Genomic DNA, 22,207 nt, shown 5'->3' with positions numbered 1-22,207 from the left:
TGACCTCATTTTGTGAAAAGGCGATAAGTAGACCATACAAGCAAAATCACTTTCACAATCATATTTCAAGCACAAAACTGGCTTTTAACACATCTTCCAACCCACTTTATATCTACTAAGCTTACTGCAATCATCAGGCTGATTGTTAAACTTGACTATGGGTCAGAGACACTTACTTGACTTCAAACATGGGATCTTTGCTGACGAGTTCAATCTTGCTGTTGGGCACCAGTCGTCTGTTTGGGTCCAGTTTGGCTCGGCCTCCTTTCTCCTTCTCCTTCTTGCCACCCTTCCCAGCATCCCTGCCCTTCCTTCCACCTCCTCTCTTTTTCTCTGTGGTCATGAAGAGGAACATTGATGGCATTACTACATTACTTCCCTTCCCAGCATCCCTGCCCTTCCTTCCACCTCCCCTTTTCTTCTCTGTGGTCATGAAGAGGAAAATTGATGACATTACTACCTTACAACTTCTCGAAAAAAGAAAAAAAAAGTAATTGGAACAATACATCTTGTATATTTCATAATCCTCTCATAAATCTTTGCAAGCGCTAAACTATGACAAACTTTTCTAGTGACATATTCGCAATTTCATTGAGCATCAAATGTAGCAATAAACATCAATTTGTAATAACAATATCATGAATGACTATAAATGAAAGGTGATATATTCAAGGCCATTATGGGTTAAATAAACAACAACAAAAAACCTTTGCGGGATGAGCAATATAATCAGTAAAAAATCAACCTTGGAGATGTTATGAATGAATATCAATTGAACAGATTAGTCAGAAATCACTCACTCACACACACACACACACACACACACAACACACAAAATGACACAATCATCACACACATTACACTACACATTACACACAGTATGTATACTTAATGTGTCAGTGTGTTCTCTAAGACAGTAACTTGCCTATTTCTAGTAATCCTCTGGCACTATTTGATATGTTCTTTAATCAGATTTTGTTGTGTAGACCTCAAGATATTGTGAAATGAATAAGTTTGAAAAACAAAGTAATAGATATACATTGCAAATGAAGTGAATAAACAGATAAAGGTACATAAAATGTGAATGCTCACATAAACAGACAAAACAGAAAGCATTAAATAAAAGAATGAATGAATGACTAAAGAAATGAGTAATTCTAACAAATATACCTTTCACAACTCTCTGTCTTCTTTTCAGCTGCTTGGCGTTCCTCTGAACCTTCGTGGCAACTGTTCTGGCCCTACCTGGTGACTTTTTGGTGACAGGTGTCTGTTTCTTGGGGGTGGTTGACCTTCTGCCCTTCTTCCCTTGAGCAAGTTGCTCAGACAGCTGATCAAGTGAAGCCCGACCTGAAAGATGGATTTGTACCAAGTGGCAAGATATCAAATTTTTTCATCTTAAACTATTCAAAGTTCGTTACCTTTTTCGATTAAGAAATCTTTCATTGGTAACCAATCCAAGAGTGATTTTTAAATTGCATTCTTCATGTCTTTAAAGGATGGTATAGTTTTGGATGAAATGGGGCTTCAGGTTTCCCACACCTTTGTGGGATAATGAGAAACCTCTGATGAAATACGAAAGGGGATACAAATCTAAGAGAAATTAAATGTCTATTTGATGAAAATTGGTTCTGAAATGGCTGAGATAGCCAAAATCAAAGAGGTCGTAATAAAAGTTGGGACCCATGTTTCATTAGGACCACTTTGTTTTACTTTGTTTTGGGATATCCCAGCCATTTCAAAACCGATTCTCATCAAATAAACTTTGAACATCTATTACACTTGTATGCTCTTTAATATTTCACAGGTGGTTTCTAATCATCTTGCATACAGTTAAAATCTGAATCCCCCATCTCAACCAAAACTGTACCATTCCTTTAAAGTACAAATGAATACATGATCTCCATGAATATATTATGTAATTTATTCCCTCATTCACTCACTCTCTCTCTCTCTCTCTCCGTCAGACTTACCATCTGCATCGCTGAGCTGACCCTTCTCCTTCTTGACAGACAAGTTGAGAATCTTTTCGATGCGGGAGATCTCGTTGTCCGGCAGCTTCTTGAGCCCCTTCTCTCCGGCCGGCTTGAGCTGGACCTGGGTCAGCACACTGTCGCGGTCAACGGCGTCCAGGAAGGACATCTTGTAGATGCCATGCTTGGTCTCCTCCAGCCACTGGATGTTGAGGGAGCGGCTGTGATCGTACACATACTTCAGCGTCTGACAGAGGTAAAATCCGCCTGATGTACAGAAAAAGATAATAAGGATGGCAAGGTAAACCATTGGCTTATCTATTTGACATACGTAGGATGAACAATGACTGGGTTTCAGGATGAAGTCAGACATGAAGGATGCAGAAATGAAGAAAACACTACCTTGGGTAATTGGTCTGTTCTTTTACTCTCTGTTCACAACCTTCCTTCCCACTCTCCCTCATTAAACTATTTCACAAATCATCATTCTTAATTTCTCCATCAATTTCTCCATGGTTCATCAGTTTTCATAACATACTTATCACAAACAACATGTAGGGAAGAGGCAGCAATATCAGCTTAGTTAGCATTATCAGCTTCACTACAATACAAGGTACATCATACAAAGAGCTGCATAGGTTTAGGTGATGTCAAGTCATTCATAGTTGAACACCTGGCCATCTTTGAATCTTATAGACCTGCAAAACCCCCACCATGAGGAAGAAATTCAGCTTTGCAAATTTTCCTTGTATTACAATACTTTGAAAGAAAACATTGACATCACATCATACATGAGCAGAAATGATCAGACATATGATGAGAGTCTCCATAAGACTTTCTCACCGGGTTGAGCATTGGCTTGTTTCCAAGACGTTACGAATCATTCATCAGCTCACATGATTCATGCAATTTGCTCAATAAGTAGAGCAAGAGAGAAAACCCAAGAGAGACGCAAAGCTTGGACATGGGGGAAGAAATCTGATGCACCAACCCCATGATGATCATAGTAGCACTTGTACTGCCCACAATGTGCTGGTACATTCAGATGAAGCCATAACAGTGATAGCCAAAAGAAACCACTTTAAATACTCCCACTCACATACATCAAAACTGTTTTCATATCATCTGAAGCCATTGATCAGTACAGACTGGAAGAAAGCCAAAACTAACTAAGTGCAAGCAACAGAGTTCATGTGGCTTGTGACGCCAAAATTTCTTTCACTATCTAATTTCCAAGGTATATTTTCATTGCAATCAAAACAATGTTACAATTGTGATGCTGGGATATCACACAAATGCCAAGTACATTGTAGAAGTGGTCTTCTGCAATACACTTTTTTTTTTTTTTTTTTTTTTTTTTGCCTATCTTTGGTAATACTAGTAGTCCAGAATACAAAAGCTTTGCCCAATAAACTGATCACAGCAAATTCAGTCAGCCTCTACATGAGTACTGCAAAATTGTCCAAACTTTCTTTCTACAGCCTTTGGGTGGTCCTGCTCTCATATGCTAGGTCTTGGTACTACCATGTCAAAGTACATTGTAAATTTGTCTTCCACTATGCACATACACTCAGCGAATCCATCAAATCAATACTTCCATCACGAGTGTTGAAATGTTTAGCAAATAGACCAGTTTGGCTTGGGTACCATTTTTCATGGCAATTCTGGGGGCTTCAAGTATGCTTAAAGGGGAAGGCTAGTAACTGATCAGTGGGAATCAGTGGAATTGCTGGGAGATGATTGTTCCACTCCTTATGGGATTCATTCAAGAGTTCATTGTATATCTATTGTTGTGTGAAAATTATTTGCTTCAGAATGGTCTCATATTCAAGTAATGTGCAGTTTAATGCTTCCAGGTTAGCGTCCCTGGTCAGTGACGGAGCATTAAACTGCACATTACTTGAATATGAGACCGTTCTGAAGCAAATCATTTTCACACAACAATAGATAATACAATTTTATTCTTGAATGAATCCCATAAGGATTGGAACAATCATCTCCCAGCATTTCCACTGATTCCCACTGATCAGTTACTAGCCTTCCCCTTTAAAGGATATCAACATATCAATGCACCTGGCCCACTGCATTAAACCCATTGAAAGTGCTTTTCTTCTTCTTTGGAAACTCCCAGTTATGACCACTGTGAGTTACAGTACTCTGAAGTCAGATTCATCCATACAGGCTACACCCTTTCAAGAATTCTTGACACAAAGAACATTTTTCATTGCGGAAACGAGAATGAAAAATAGCACCTTTCACAACATGACATTGTAATCAAAAGGAATGACTTGTGCAGATTTATAGCGTAGGACCATCAAAAGCCCATGACCCTATTTGAGAGGTCCTGACATTCCCATTATCATCAAGACATACTATACTCAGCTGCTGCAGTACACACACATTGTAAATATTTGCCCAAGATATTGATTTTCCTCCCGGATGAATAATAAACTATTAGGTTTCAGATATGATCAGAAATGAATCTTCAGTATATCTAGTTACCAACTCCAAGGACGTCGAGGCTGCAATGAGGAGGATTACACGGTACAAATTGGATTAAAAACTTTTGTGGTAATTACAGTCTTAATTCATCATAGGGTTAAGTTCCCATATCACAGAAGGACAATCAAAATAGTGATACTGATACTACCAACAGCACACAAGGCACTTTATCTCTCGACTGAAACCCATTTCCAGGTGCAAGGAGATATACTTAACAGCAATGGTGGGAAATCTGAGAAGCAAAATTAAAAGAACAAGTCTGCAAGATTAACTATTTTCAGGTATTTTACACAAAATATATCAAATTCTTGATATGACAATGCTTGTTTGTATCATTGTATCATACCTTCACTGCGGACTGCCAGGTAGGCACCCTTCCCAAAGTACACCTCTTTTTTGGCAGAGGTCGGAGTGCGGGTCTTGGAGTGCTTGGAGAATGCCTCCACCACATCCGACTGGTATCGCTCTGCTTGCGTCCGCTTGCGCTTGACATTGGGGCTGCGCTGGGGGCTGTCGGATTTGGACGGAGATCGCTTCTACAGAACACGAAAAAAAAAAGGAGTTGTTTTAGATAAGAATCCACAAACATGACCACGACAGCAATATGATGACAATCAGTTTCCTTTACATTTGATAGAGGACCTTCAAGTTATCATTCTCGTTTCCTATCCCTCTATAACTTGTAAAACAATTGATCCCACAAGATTTTGTACACTCTAAAGGCGACATGACCACCACACTGATACAGTGTAAGTGCAATGATAACTATTTGATTAACGTGTACATGGCCAGATTGAGTACATATTGTAGCGTGCTGTTAAAGGGACATTCTAGACAATTTATATAATTTCACGTGATATGCATGAAGTGCCATGTGTAGATTTGTGGAATTTATTGTGGTACTTGAGCAGATAAACCAATAATCTTCTAAAAAAACACCTGAAACATAATAAACTGAATGAGGATGATTACATAGGAGGCTTACATATTCCAGTAATGTAGAAATGTTTCCATTACCTGCCATACCACTTGCTTTACAAGTTAACCTATCAGGTGTAAAATTCATGCATAATTGTTCTGCTTCATTGAGCCCCCACTCATGCATTCTTATGTGAGGTTGCTATGACATCATTTTTGTTCCTTGTGATTTGTTAAAAATAATAAGAACATTCTTATTCTCCATCCAAATCACAAATTCATAAACTCTGTACACCCAGTATAACCCATTTATAGATGTTCAAATGTAGAAGTCTAAAAATCACCCGGTCTCCTTCAAGGAAAGACTTACAGGGGAATGATACCCAATACACATGTGCATTGAGTGAATGCAGCAATATTAGTAGAAAAAATTAGTGGCAGTTTGAAGAAAATAGAACAATCAGTTCAAAAGTTAAGCATTTTTTAATTTTTGTGCAGCCATCACTGGATGAGAAGATTACTACATTAATGTTAAATACGGAGAATGATAAAAAGAAAATACTGTACAAAGAGAATTCTACAAAATTTCATTTTCACATAAAGTGCACGTTTCTATGACTTGTTATTGACATGTATGTTAAAGGTAATATTATTCCCCATGCTTTCTAAAAGAGGTAAGTCAAGTGCTCTTTCATTATGCTCTAGAAAAGTGAAAATATGTTGAATTTTCTTTATATTTTCTTTATATTCTTGTCCATGATATCATGATGTCATAAAATGTTATCCAGCAATGGCCACATCTGAACTGTAAAACTTTGGTACAGATTATCAGATTTTCCTAAAACTGTCAATGATGTGTTCTACAATGTACTAATGTTGCTGCATCCACTCAATTCACATCCAGCTTTTAATACATATATTTGGGTTTCATTCTCATTTCAATATGCAGTCCACAATAATGATATTTCATCTTCTGAAATTTACAACCATGTATTTCTTGGGGCCTGTGTATCATGTAAATTAAATAAGTATCAAACTTTTTAATCAGTGTGATATTTAATTCTTTTATTCTTTTCTATTTTGAAAAGAAATCATGAATATGCATCCAAGTGATAATGAAATTGAAAGCCATACTGCAACCAACATGTATGAAAAATACCCTTTCAGCTTTTCAGAGACTAGGAAGCTTGCTCTTTATTTGTGAAACCTTTTGTCTATCATTTATGTTGTATCTTCCATTTGCAGCATAGATATCACATCAGAAGCTCTGAATCCATCCGTTACTGAGAGCAAAATCTCAACGCTAATGGCATAAAGTATCAATTAATTCCACAGAGAGTTGTCTAGAATAGCTTGCAATAAATCATCAAAGCAATAAGTCCTACTCCTGCACATGGAAGCAGCATGACTACAGTGGTATGCTCAATTACATTTTAGATTGAAATATAAACAAACTGTTTTCCCTGTATGGCACATTGCCTGTAAGATAAATGCACAGCAGACTGTAAGTACCTTGGGAGGTGTCGCACTGCTTGTACTGGCCTCTTGTTCATCAGCCATCTTCCTCCTTTTCTGTAAGAAATAATTGCAAGAAAATAGATGATTTATCTATGTGAGCTTTCAGTTAAACTAGTAATATCAAAATATCTCACTTACTGTTTGCCCTTCATTTGACCCCTTGGCTGGTACACAGACCTGACAGACCAGCACGAAGAATCATCTCCAAAATGTTGAAAAAAAGCACAAATACTCACTCTTGCAGAAGCTTTACTTACAGTCAAATTACCTTCAGTTGTATCACAAGACTTTTGACATTTCTGGCAAAACTCATATTAAAAGGATGAAACATTCCAAATGACAACAAACAAAAACTTGGAGTCACCATCAGTAGACTAATATGCAATTTTTTGTATGCATATCGTTTCATTCTGTCATCAGCACTGCTGGTACATTCTAAGCACTTGTGCATGGTAGGCCTACACCTTAACATCTGCTACAATGTACTCTGAAGTGATTATACTAGTCGACTCCTAATCAATATAACATTTTCATCCATTAACATTATTACAACCGTACATGTGAATGTAGCGTAATCATTGATGCATGCACACAACCTGATGGAATTTACACATGGTATATCACATGCTTGTCTATCTGCCACGCCTCCCACACACTCAGCTTCCCAGGGCGGTCTGCTAGAGCAGTCTGAATTACGGCAAATATCAGACGGTTACCCCAGCCTCCCTGCAAGACTAAACAAACAAATGCACTTGTAGTTTGGCCTTGTCCTTCCCCTGACAAAGAGCCCCAGCACACATTGCCCATTGCTCTGTGTTATATTTGGAACGAGTCACCCGTCAAGTTTCATTGTGGCAGGGACCTGAGAAGCTACATTCAATATCTGGCATGTACTTGATGTACTTCAAACACACAAACACACACACACACACACATGTATACATCAATATACATAATCACAGGAAAGGCCCTTCAAGCATAATCTATAATACATCCCTTGGGTGAGTTGTTTGAGCTCATACATAAGGGTGGAATTAATGGGAGAAATTTCATGGACTAAATGATCCTTTTGTACTTTTGATACAGAATCATAACATGTAAGTTCTTACTGTGGACCCTGTAGATACACCATACACTCAGAAGACTCATTTCAAACACATTGAACTGTGGCACATCTGAACATATGCCAGTAAAGTGTAATTTATCCACATGGAGGTATCTCCATGTATTCTCATACATGTATTAAAGGTATCCTCAGGACAGAACTTAAAACACATACACACATACAATTTACAAATACATATCAATCAACACAAATATACGCACATATTGCATTGCAAATTTATGAAATCAGTATCATTCAGACGGTACACATTTTACACTGCACAGTACTGATGCTACACTATGGAACAGTAATAGCCAGCTAACAAAATCTAGTACCCGTTACACTTATATATACTAATACAGGTGTTCATCTGTATTACCATGTACTGTATCATACTGATTCCCCTCGATAAAAACAAACAAACAAACAAAAAGACCACTAAATATGTGCTATAAGACTAAAGAAAAAGCTTCACAACATCCAAAAATACAGATATTTGTATACATGTACACTCTGGAATTAGTCTTTTGTTGAGTTGGTAGAAACTATGCAGTCAATACCCCTACTAGGTAGTCATGAATAAATTATGTGGATCCAAATAATGCAATCAAGACCAAAAAGAGTGCAACCTTGGAAAGTCATGTGCCCATTCTCATATGAGACTCCTCTAGCACTAATGCATGATTTGTGCAACCAGTGGTGGTGGGTGATGGGGACCATGGGGGCACACAAACACACACATACACACACACACACACACACACACACATGTATAAACTATAAAGGAAAACCTGGTTCACTTCCTAATGTACATGGAGGACATCAAGTACACTGTACAGCAAGAAATTTTCGCGGCATAAAATTTTTCGCTAATTGGAGCCGGCAGTGTTTGTCGCGGCATGAATTTTTCACGAATTGCCACCAGCACTCGATGTCTACACTGTACATTATGTCCACACAAATTTTTGCAGGCATGTTAGTTCCCGGAAATTTGCAAAATAGAATGCATGCGAAAAATTTTTGTCGTACTGTAATCTTCTTATTTGGCTCTCTTGGCTGCACAAGCCTTGAAACAAGATTTTTTTTGTGTGTGTGGTTTAATGAAAAAAAAAAATCTATTTAAAGACATTTTTATCATTATTATTCAGTGAGGTATGAAAAAAGAGGTATCCTTTACATTGATACTGACTTGACTACCTTACATCTGCAAGTTTTAAGAAAATATGTTGGTAATAATCTAGAAATCCTTCATAAATCAGTTGCATGCATTAATTTCTTTATCTTGTGTATGCCATATAAAGATGTAAATTCCACAATGTTAAATCATCCTTTGATCATCTAATTTCTTTTATTTGTTTGGAATTTGAAACAGAACACTGAATAGCTTCTAAAAACGGGAAGTTGGGCATTCATTAACCAAACAAAACAAAACAAAACAAAATAAAAATCTGCTCTGATTGTTGATGGGCTTTGTATATCTATCACTCTGTTTATTGTGTAACACTTCTTGTATGGTTCTGTTACATTTAAAAGAAATAAATCAATAAAACAAAGTCTTGAAATATCTTTGTTTACTCTTATGAGAACTCAAAAGCAGTCTTGTGCTGATATCATCCACATAATAACAGTATTCACAAGAAAATTGCAACAGTTTGTTGAATTATGTACATAGTCATTTTTTTTTTCTGACCTCACATTCATATTATCCACATCCACCAGATGCTGAAAGAGGAACAAGACGACCTGATTGTCTAGCCAACTCTTGATGGAACACTAATAATTTCTAGAGGTAGAAGGAAGCTTGCAGGCATTAGGTATTCATACACAAATTGGCATGCCGAACAACATACTTTCCAGTACGCTTGAAAGGCATCCCTTTTGATTGCAATTCTTTACACACGGCGGCTTATAAAACACTTAGCAATATGGTATACTGTAGGCTATGCTTAACCCATAGTGACTGTGAAAATGAAGTCATTTTTATACCAGCAAAATGAAACAGTGATGCCAGTTGCTTTCTAGTGGCCAAAAAAATTATGAATATTACTTTAACAAGAAAAATTGATCTGTGATTTTAATGATTAAATTAACACAAGAAATCGACTGTCTTTCTTCCTGTAGTTTGTCTGCTACTACTATTATACTTACTATTTAAAACAGAATCATTGACTCGACATACTAAATACAAATTATGTAAAACATCAAACAAAAATGTACAGATTTCACATAATACACTTTATTACACACACACAGTCTAAAAATATCTGAACAAATCATATGGAATTTAGCACTAAACTGGTAAAATCACCAGATGATTTACACCAAATAATACCTGTCAACCAGAAAAAGGGGAGAAAATGGTATGAAGTACCTACTCTCGTGACCTTTGTGTTGTGTTGTGAGGCACTGTGACATGAAAATGTGATTAATCATTCCACCGTGAGCGTGGGTGGTAGAATGTAGAACACTGGCATAGGATTATTCAGTTTGCACCCCAGATTCACTGGATAGTTTATTGAAGAATCACGAAATCATAGTGTGTTGGGTTGGTGAATTTGTACCTGTACTTTAAGCCATGACAGAATCATGCAACATGTAAAGACCATAAGTGTAGAACACTGACGGTACATAACAGGCATCATGACATTAACATCATAGTAACTGTTGGCCTAAATATTGAGTATATACATGATGTATCACATTTTTGCTTGATAGTAGTACTATTTATACATTTACATTTACTACAAAAAGCTGTAATCGGGTTAAACTATGCCTTGTCCTTGTAAATTATGCAAGAATGCAAGTTTTGTTAACAGTTTTACAATCAGAGTTGTAGTCATGAATGTGCTGTTAGTCATCAATTACACGGCCAGGAGCATACATACATTGTAGTGCATGTAGTACTTGCGCTAGTACAAAGCACTGATCATGTTCTTATTTATGTTCCAGAAGTATTTTTTTTTTAATTTGAAAATTACAAAGCCTTGTCCACATGCAGTAAAAGAGAGAAAGAGAGACGGAAAGAAAAAAAAAACCTCACCAGCAGGCCCATGAAATCGTTTTCCAGTTTAGACTAGCTGAAATTTCATCCCACACATGTACAGTATGTGTTTCTGGATGACTTGCCAGGAAAAATCCTTAATTTCTGTAAATATCCTTCCTCATTGAAACACTGTTGGCTCAGATCATGTGCGATTAAAATGCAAAAGACAATTTTGGCATGCAGTTATACTAATATGTAAGCTGTATGCTACAATGCAAAATATGCCATTCAACCACAGTCTTCAATGGTATAGTCTGAATACTGAAATACAAAAGTACATCTCGATCACACTCATTGCAATGAGACAAATGTGATGAGCTATTGAAATATATGTATCAATCAAGAGTAATGACTAAAATATTTTATTTATTGGACAGGTACTGGCAAATTTATGAGCAACTCTCTTAAAAAAACACAATCAATCAATTGCAGTGGAATATCAAAATCAAAAGATTCCAAGAAGTCTTGTGATTTACAATAAATCATATGACTGTTAGCAAATACAATCAATTTCAATTTCAAAACTTGCTGTGCATTTTAAGACAATTTAAACATAAATTCGAAGCCTTATCACACAAATACACTCATGTATGCATTCTGGTTTATTGTTCACACTGCAAAAAACCATCATGCACTGAACTTACAAAAATATTGATAAATATATTAACTTATAAGCTCATCAATTATGAATATTCAACTGCAGTTGGAATTTAAAAAGAAAGTATATAATAATCTTTATACAACTTCGTAGCCATAAAATATGGAAAAAGGATTCAAATAAAAATGTCTGGTGTTTTATGATGCACTCATAAATTCAGGTCGAAAAAAAAAAAGACATTGTGTTTGCTATACATTTAATACTGTGTACACTGTTATTTTCGCGTACAGATATTTTCGCGAACGAGGAGGTCATACACATTTTCGCGAGATGTTGTTTTTGTGAATTGATGCCGATGCTAAAGTAAATGCACTAGTACCCTAGCGCATGGAGACATTTTCGCGATCCAACCGATTCACGAAATTCGCAAAAATAACAGCTTATACAGTACTAAGTAGTACGGACAGTGCCTACAGTATGCAGGACATTACAAGGTTGCATTGTTATGTTTTTAAAAACAGAACTATGGGTACAAATTTGTAAGTACATTTTGTAGGGCATTGTTGCAAATGAATGTAAAGCTGCTTTAAATCTATTTCCTACCTCGTATGCATTCCTCTTGATGAGAACATAGAATGTTTAATCTGACAGCTGTTGACATAATCAATTCATTGAATGCACTCTCCGTTGTAACTTGGCTAAATTTACAGATATCCAGTCTACTCCAATGTCTAGAGCTTCACAAACTAGCAATTTACTGCACGTACATGTAGTTGCAACCTAGCAAATGTATAGTTTGCTCGAATATATACACGTACAATGAAATTCTTTGAATATGATACTACCCATTTCTGAAACAAGAGACAATACTAGTGACTCGTACATATCAACTGATTAAAAAATAATATAAAATATATACACCTTGTAAGTGAATTTGTATTAGGAACAATTGCTATCATTTATAAAATCATAACCATATCGTCATTACTATATTCATACTAAACCACTTATGATGTCTGAAAAGCCATAAAATGTAAAGACTTTGCCCTTTGGTCTCAAATGAGAGCATACGTGTACAGCCTTGTGTCTGCAGTTTATTGAATCTACCCAAAGGAGAGCACTAGTGCATTTCAAGCACTCCATTGTAAACACATGGCGTTGGTATACCCACCCCTCCCACTTGCCATTCATGGTGCTATGAACAACTCTCTTTCCCTCTCCCTCTCCCTCTCTCCCTCTTACACTTCCTTTTCCTTTCGTAGCTCTCTCAGCTTTCTGGTAAGTACCAATGTGCTTTCACTACTGTATGCTTGTATATTGTGTAACAGAAAGCACATTCCTTATTTCCTTTTTTTTCTCTTTCTCTCTCTCTTTTACCAGTATCCTTTATGTGACCCGCTACAACAAAAGGATCCGAAAGTCAGGGGAGGTCGACTTTCTGAAAATGACATGACATTATCCCTTTACTCTTCCTCTTTAACTGCATAAACAACACAACTCATAGAAGTACTCGGTTGCGAAGATATCAATGATATTTAAGGGACGCAGTCCTCACGAAATTTAAAAAAATATGTTGTTGTTGGTACCTCCAATGAACTACTTTCATCAAAAATAAACTTTCAAATCACCAAATAAGCTCGTACATTTCGGTTAAAAAAGTGTGACTCTGCAAATGAGCAAGTCTTGGCGGAGAGTCATACGTCATCGATGCACAACTCTTTCCAGCGGTGTTCTGCTCGTCATCCCTAGTTATTTATAAATACATGTTTACTATTTATTTTTATATTAATTGTATATATAAATAAGCTTGAAATATTTTGTTTGAAATAATAAAACCACATATTGTCACATTTTATGAAAAAATCAGATATGATCATTTTGAACACTTAAATTGGTTTTCTGAGGCACGGCTGTCAACTTGAGAGTAGGGCATCAATGATGTTGCACCTTTTGGCAGGCTCTTACACGATCGCTTGCAGGAATTATTTTTTAAAAATCGCGTACGGAGACAATTTTTGATGTCCACGCGTATAAATTGGTGAAAGGTTATATTTTTTACTCTTCTTAATTATCAGTACAGTGAAAATCTCAGGACTGCTTCCCTTTAAGAGAGCATGTCAAGTGGTCTAGGAAATCGGCATTTCAAGAAAACCGTCTTCAAAATTTTCCTTCCAACACAATCATGATCAAGGGGCGGTAAAGACAATTTTCACCTGTTGACAATAGAAGGTATGCCCCTGGCAACCTCCGCGATGTCCATTCAAACTTAGCGCCAGCCATCTATGCACAACCAATCAGTAACCGGGGTGCAACACACTCACCAATAAGGTCACTCCTTTGTTGCTAGGGGCGGAGTCTATCTGCAGCGCTAAATCCAAATTGTCAGACACATTTCTGCTCCGATTAAACACAGAAAATCATGGCCCACGAAAACGCTAATTTCTTCCCTTTCCTTTGATCATTTACCTTCTAAATTTCGGCAGTTGGTAGACGTAACATTAGACTACAAAATTATGTCAAAAACAGAAAGTCGATGGCTTTTACTGATTTTGATGATCTGACTTTAACTAGATTTTTTCGGCTCAGCCGTCAGCGACTTTCAGATCCTTTTGGTGTGACGGGTCACATATGATATAATACACACAAACACACATACATGCAACTCACTTATTTACTGCTGCCTCATGTAATTTTAGGAGCTCTAGCAATTCTTTACTTTGACAAACCCCTTCCACTTACAGGACAATGCACATTCTTGGGGTGGAATACAACACCTTGCTCTTCGAGAGAGATATTTCAAAGTTAATTGGAAAAAAAAAAAGGTCAAGCAAGAGCTACACTTTGTTACCACATTTCATATTGGAAAAAGGCAGCTTTACACAACTCTAGCATTACATCAATACAGGAAAGGGTACAGAGTCATCATTGACATTTTAATCTAGAGTTATTTTAGTAGCAACCAATAAACCATACTCCTCGGGAAAACACTCTCTGTAGCCGATACTACAGCACATGTCAAGTCACATTCCTGATAAAGGTATTCCCTACAAAAAAACTGTCTTTTCCCTCATGCTCACACACACACACACACAAAAGAATATTAGAATACTGGTTTCTCATTTCTGACAAGTTTCCATATCACTCACACCCTGCACAAAACTTATGGTATCTGCTTCAGACTTCAATATTCCCCCCTGAGTGCCAGTAGTGACAAGAGGCCTTGCAATTTTTGAATTTTTTATTTGTAAATATGTATATTTCAAGACATGGGAAATGCTTTAAATATGAATAAAGATTGCTTGACAAAATCACGGTTTTGTGCACACCACATTACTATGAAAGAACATACAAAATAAGCAGTGTGTTCCACAGAGGCAAACTTCAAGTCTGACCACCTACAGTACACCCTCACATGAAATAACAACAGATAGGAATGTGGGCAAAGCCACAACACACACAGCTAGACAACATACCCTGGATCTGCTTGTGGATCGCCGCAGCCACATGCCGGGAGCCATAACGCAGAGCTCGTCAGCCGCAAACACTGATAAACTGATTTCTCCACCAAAGGCAGCAAGCGTCTAGCTGCTTGTCTCGCGTCAAAAATATTGGCTGTACTTGCTGTTCAATACCCAAACGGTTGTGAAGCAACATCAATTTCTATAACTGTAGTAATCCCTCTTTGGTTTTTTTTCCTTTCCTTATCCTATGTGCCTTTTTCCTCCAACGACTTTGAGGAAGGTACAAAATATGTACGAGCAGCAGGAGTAATGTGCTTTCAAAGGCAGGCAGCTAGCTCTGAAATCAGATGTAGTTTGGCCAATGCCAAGGAGTATTTATACTGTTGGACGCACACATTTTCATGTGCAGCATATATCTCAATGGCTGATATTTAATCAGCGTGAGGATGGGTGACGTGAGCGCACGACACAGCTCAGCGAGACTCCGCTGCTCAGCAGACTGCCCTGCTTGTCACAACCTGAACGTCAGTGATCTCTCTTGGACAAGTGCCAATTTTGCAGGCAGCTTTACTACACTAGTGATTTATCCCCATTTATGATGAACATGGCCTTGGGTACACAAGTACAGCAGCAGTTGGGGGTTCTGACGCAGCCCCTATGTCAACAGCAGTTGCTTTGTGAGTAGCGTGGGATATTGCTTTCACCCATGTTCGCAATGGGCTGTTTCATGGTGTAATGCTTACTAAATTAGAATCATCAAGGGTGGCTAGTACCATGGACTGGCATACAAAGCAAGCTCAGATCATAAAATTTAATTTACACTTCATTTTTTTTCTAATCCATTTATCCTTGAACAAAAATCATCACCTCCTATAACATAAGACTTGTTTTGATATGAATCAATGTAAATAAAAGATTATGTACATGGGCTCTGGCCAACACCCTGATTGGGCATACATTATTGTACAGTGAGAACATATGGAAATACATAATATCAGCATGACACATAAACCAATCCTTGCACATTGGACAAACCTTAAATTGGCAACAGCTAGGCAGACTGCGAGCTCAAACAAGTTTGAGGATCTCTTCTGCTCGGCTCTTTATTCCCTCCTAGCATGGACCAGTGAATCTACACAAGCAGGCTGCTGCATGTTGGAATTACTCATGATGAGAACACTTTCGTTTATATCTCACCGAAAATTTTGTTCCTTGCTTGCTATTTGATAAAAGTACTTGCATTGGTATTTGTCAAGCTACTACTATATTCATACAGCATAAAATACAGGGAATACCATTTTCCTAGTCAAATATGTAACGTCCTGAATTCCTACATTTCATTTGGCATTCAAATGTTGTATATTCATGTCATTTACAAGTACAAAACACATTATAAATGTTAAATTAAAGTGAAGATGAATGAAATATAGTTACAGTGTATTTATGGCTAGACACAGTTTTAAATGCAAAAGAAGTACAATCTTTGTATCTCGTAGTCTAAAATATATTTGTGAACTTTGTTGGATTTATTTCAGAAAAAGGTGTAGATTTCTGTCATCTATGGAACTTCATGTACAGTAATTACACTGTACAAAAGTGTACACCTTACATTATCAAGATTAAAATGCTCGTTGAATAAAGACATTAAAAAAAAATTAAATGCTTGTTTCCTCTGGAATACGCCAGGTATTAAATAGAACAAAATCAAATACCACCTGTATGATATATATTGTACTTGTTAAAAAAATCTGAGGCACTGTTAAGAACGGTATCTTTTCTTGCAAGCAAATTAGAACACATTCTTTATCTAGTATCCACTGTAATATGCAATGTAGTGCCAGTGATTAATTTTTCTCCTCTTTTGCTTTAAATGATCAGTGATTATCTGCCTGGAAATCAAGACATCAGAACATTGCATGCAAAAAAAAAAATAGATAAATAAAAATGAACAACCCCCCCCCCAAAAAAAAAGGCAACTAGTGTACAAATATAAATGTAAGCAGTATGGTGCAATTTTCTTCGAGGGGACTCCCTGCCCGAGTTACAGACTGTTGACAATGCATACGATGAATGGTGTTCTATCATTCGTGTGAAGGAAATTGATTGAACAGATTTCTTTTTCAATGTTTTCATTTTATCTGATTACTGTATCCTTGATATACCAGTGAATATCCTGCTGATCAGATATTTCTACACTTCACCATATGGCTCCATGTTGCAATGTATCATCCATTAATCATATGCAACCAACAACATGATAGAAAACTCTGGTGTAATCTTATTTAAAAAAAAAAAAAATAAGCATTATAACTAAAATCCTTCATTACAAGATTCCACCAAAATTTATGAAAGTGTTAATCACAATGATTATGAAATAAACGAAAGTTACCAAACAGATACAAAATGATGCATTCCAAATTTTTATCTTCATATCAGTTTAAGTATAATCATTCATCTCTTCAAGTGATGACATCTACACAATCATGCAGTGTCAGGATATTGATACAAGTGTAGGAATATTAAAATATCACGTTTACACAATAGAGGAATTTTCAAATTTCATGTTTTCGCAGCAGTGATGTACAGTTACATACTGTATATGCTGTTATTTTCGCGTATAGTATATTTTCGCTAATGACAAGGTAATAGACATTTTCGCAAGATCTAGTATCTAGTATGCCGACCTTTATGTTAATGCTGTATTAACAAAGCGCATGGAGACATTTTTGCAATTCAACAGTGATTCGCAAAATTCACGAAAATAACAGCTTATACAGTAGCAGCAATCATGTAAAATGTTGTATGTACAGTAAATTACTTAGAATGATGTTCATGTCATGGCCGCAAAAAAAAAAAAAAAAAAAAAATCTTTCACTGACTTCCACACCAATCTTCACTAAATTTTGCAAGGAATAGAACACGAGAACTTGCATCCTTCACAATCACATTTCACATTGCAATAAACAAGCAATGATGACTTCTATAAGTAATAGGATTGTAGTTGCTACATTATCAACCAAAAGGACAAGTTTTGATCATAATTTCATGTACAAACCAATGGAAGAGTTGTAAAGTGATGACATGATCATCAATTCAGACATTTTTTTTCTATGTGATTGCAACTCGAAACATGTGAAACTTCAGCATTTTACTAAGATAGCTTGCTGAAACTTCTTCCATTCTGTTGATTTGATTTCACTCAATTTATAATCAATTAATGTGTACATATTTTTCAATTAGCACCGGTCCCCTCATGATAATAATTATTATGTAATTTTTTTTATAGTGTATTTCCAATAAACTGATCAATGCGCTTTACAACCAAATTCAAAGTCAAAGAGAAAATAGACTTGTCTCAATATCACTTGCAGGCATGATAAAAAAAAAATCAAATCTCTCCATGGGGATTGAGGCATAAAGATCCATTAGGCCAACATGTGAATGTGCATGACATGCACTTACATGTATATCACTATAGCACTGCACAAGAGTCCAAAGAGCGCAGGGTGGGGGTGGGGGTGGGGAAGTGAGTCTACCATTATCATGTGCATACAACATGCTGTAATGGTGTCATGGCCATCATTACATTGTGTGCATAGGCTTTTGTACAAGTGTAAGCCATCACTACTGTACGTGCGCGAGCCTATAATACTCTCAATTCAGGCACTTTTTTTTCCCCATCTATATTTGTTCTGTGATCAGCAAACAGTTCAGATCTCAATGTGTATCAGTGCAGTAGATTCATATGTTACCCACTCACAACAGTCAGGCAATGACTTTTTGTGCATGGAATTTAAGCATGTAATATTACCAATTCATGAGAATATTCACAGTTGTCACTAGACTAACATGAAGCCCTAGTGACCAGTTCTAAGTATCTCTTACAGCAGCATTTTCTCAAAGACAAAAGAGAGCTTTAAAAATGCAAAGATACAAACACACATGACATACATTGTACATGCAAACACACACCTGTACAATGCACATCACAACAGGAAAAGCAGTGATGACGAGTTGACTGACAAATTGACTACAATTAGATATAAAGGTTGTAAGAATTTCATTCCCACTGGACATAAATTTGAGAAAGTTGTGGACTTATGGAGTACTGTAAAAGAGGAAATTTTCGCGCATTTCGCGCAACGAGAAGCAAGCGCGAAAATAAAAGCACACGAATATTTTTGCATGCCACATGTTCCAGTACTTACAGTTTGTAATGTCTTGATTCCGCGGAATTAAAAACACGCAAAAGTCTTCTGACAAGGCCAGCCGCAAAAAATTAGTCACGCAAAAACATCCACTTTTACAGTATCACATTTTTCACAAAGCAGTGATATCAGTAGCAACCTTACACAGTACATGTATAGAAATCAGATGAGGCAATAAATGTTATGTCCTCACGACATGTCACTTCAAGACGAAAATACAAATCTTGACTAAAATTTTAACCTTTTTTTGACATGAAATCGAAAGAAACAGCTCTTTACAACGTACACTATAGTATAAAAATGTCTACTCAAATGTTAACCTTTTATACAGTGTTATCTGTAACTCTACAATTAATAAGTTCAGTTTATAATTAGTACATTTACAATTTTCCATACAATACACAGCACTTATCAATCTATTTTTTTTTTATTCATTATGTTGTTGTTATCAATCTGTACATATGTTGTATTGTTAGGAGTGCATGATACAAGGCTGTGCATTTTGGTGACATGCCTCGATCAATGTACCTCGGTACAAAAATTATCATTGTATCTTTAACAAATTTTCATCATAATAATTTGGTATTAACCCACTGAAGACTAGTCTTGAGTACACTTGGGCAGGTGTCTATAGAAAATGTGTTAAAGGAAATAAAGGAAACAAATGATACTTTGATCTTATTGATTTCTTTCATATCATATATTGGTGCATGACATGTTGTAATAACTTTGCCATGATGACTGTAGAGGAAAGAGTTGTACCCAAGATACTTATTGTTTTATTAGAGTACCTTCACAAAGGAGGTTATATTTTTGTTGGCATTTGTTTGTTTGTTTGCCTGTTTGCAAAAGCAACAGAAAGCTGATAATGATGTGGTAAACACAAGGCTCCTTTATCATATTTGGCGAGCACGCATGTACATGTCGTACCGGTGGATAAGAATTACATGTATGAGCTGCCTGGCGGAGGCCTGTGCTCTCCGATTGCTTTTCTAGTTGACAGAAGTCATAGCTTTCATCACATTTTTCTGCACACAGCGATTAGAGATTTCTGAGTTGATGGCATACAGTACAAATTGTAGCACTTGTTGTGAAACTACATGTACGTATTCACGATAACTGGTACTATTCCTTTACATTCTTGTGTCTGATTCTCATGAAACATCATCTATCTTTCTGCTTGTTTGACTTTACTTTATCTTTTACAGTCTACTTCAACATGGTGTTGGAATTGCACTTCAAAACAAATTCAAGAAAAGCTCAAGCTAATTTCCCTGATACTCAAAGTGACATGAATGATTTCAATGCTAATGATGTTCACAATTTTAGATACATCAAGCTTCCCTCTGTTTACAGTCCTATTAATCATGTTATAAATCAATTACCCATATAAATATTTGGCCAACAGTCCCATTGTGTGGTTTTCATGTACCCTATCTCATTGAGAGTAGCATATCTCGAAAAGATATGTCAGTGCTATTAAAGGTTTTTATGCCAGGTTCAATTTGTGACATTGCGTGGCGGTATCCAGAAACGACTGAGGACGTCTGTGAGCTACATAATGCCTTGACTGACAGTAAATGTGCAGTCATGAAATGGTCATTGTTGCCCAATAGAGGGAGTTATAACCATGTTGAGTATAACTCAGGTTTGGTGATGGTGAAGCCCCCATGGTATGGCAGCCTACTGTCTCTAAACACAATATTGTGCAAATATATCTATGCGTGTTTGCTTTTTGCTATGGTTTGTTTGCATTAGACAATGGCAGATTTATCGCTATGTGATTTAAAAGTCATTTACTGATAAATAATAATTTGACGACACTATGCAATATCTACACAGCATTTTGTTTGTGTAGTTACTCTTAAATCTATGGATATGAAATCAGACATCAAGTTGGCAAATAAGAGCCACTTCCTAAAAGAGCTAAATTCAGAAATATTTCTCAAATACTGTTTGCTAATCCAGGTACTTGTACAGTGTTCTTGAACTTTAAGTGCATCTTTTAGAATATGCTGACTTAACTAATCAAATATAATGTAGATGGCACAGTTTGTGTTAAACACTGGACTTTCAGTTCCATGTAAGTCCTATAAATGTCTATTCCACTTTCATAAATACCATTATTCTGTAAAATCCATCTGGAAATACAGCAAAGTACCGTACTAACTCAATGAGTACAGCTGTATCAAGCCCAAGGCTGATCCCTTTCATATTAAAAAAAAAAGTTACAACTACATGTAAGTCTCTCAGGTCTCATGAGCAGTTAAAACTGTAATGTCATATGCATACATACAGTGTACCCTTCAACCTGAACAATACTTGTCAAAACATACAATAGGCCATACATTTAGAAGGAAATACACTGTAAATTCCAGTATTTATGAGGTGATTACTCTTTCAAGATGATTAAAACAAAACTTTGAAAGAAAGCAGTGAAAAAAGGGCTTTTGGTCGGTGCATTTTGAACAAAATCTGAACAAGATAAGGACCATATGTACCTGACTGTTACACATGATTGTTGTACTGGAAAGTCAAGTAGACACGTATGTTGTACGTAGCTTACTGCAAATTAATACAAGCATCTCAATTTCACGGCACTCATACTTCATCTTTTTCTTCTCAAGAGCATCACCATAATCATTCATTAACATCCATCACAAGATACATCCTCACATCTGGGGATTAATAGAGCTAACTGTTAATTGCAGATCTGAAATGAGTTATTTTTACTTGAAGGTCCTGTTTACCTTTGGGAACGGCGATTTTAAAAATTTTCAAGATATGACATTTGATGCACATGTGTACGTCTGTTGTACCACAAAACATGCTATCATATAAAATTTTCACAATAAAGCCTAAAATATAAGGATATATCTGT

General features: G+C 36.4%; 1 protein-coding gene across 1 annotated transcript in view; it reads right to left on the bottom strand.

Moving 5' to 3' along the window:
* The window catches only part of LOC139721540 (poly [ADP-ribose] polymerase tankyrase-like), a 66,028-nt gene extending 50,476 nt beyond the window's left edge, over nt 1–15,552 (bottom strand). The window contains exons 1-7 of the mRNA XM_071632855.1: nt 15,131–15,552; nt 6,906–6,965; nt 4,822–5,011; nt 1,974–2,240; nt 1,171–1,350; nt 409–423; nt 177–318 (exon numbers count right to left, since the gene is read on the bottom strand). Coding sequence (XP_071488956.1) covers nt 177–318; nt 409–423; nt 1,171–1,350; nt 1,974–2,240; nt 4,822–5,011; nt 6,906–6,965; nt 15,131–15,175 — 899 coding nt within the window. The 5' untranslated portion in view covers nt 15,176–15,552. The remainder of the gene's footprint in view (nt 1–176; nt 319–408; nt 424–1,170; nt 1,351–1,973; nt 2,241–4,821; nt 5,012–6,905; nt 6,966–15,130) is intronic.
* Nucleotides 15,553–22,207: the final 6,655 nt, after the last annotated feature.

This window comes from Diadema antillarum, unplaced genomic scaffold (genome assembly GCF_040938485.1).
Source record: "Diadema antillarum isolate AM-2024a unplaced genomic scaffold, OU_Dant_1.0 scf00000145, whole genome shotgun sequence".
NCBI lineage: Eukaryota > Metazoa > Echinodermata > Echinoidea > Diadematoida > Diadematidae > Diadema > Diadema antillarum.
Note: the sequence above shows the minus strand (reverse complement) of the source record. Positions and strands in the feature narration are given on the sequence as shown.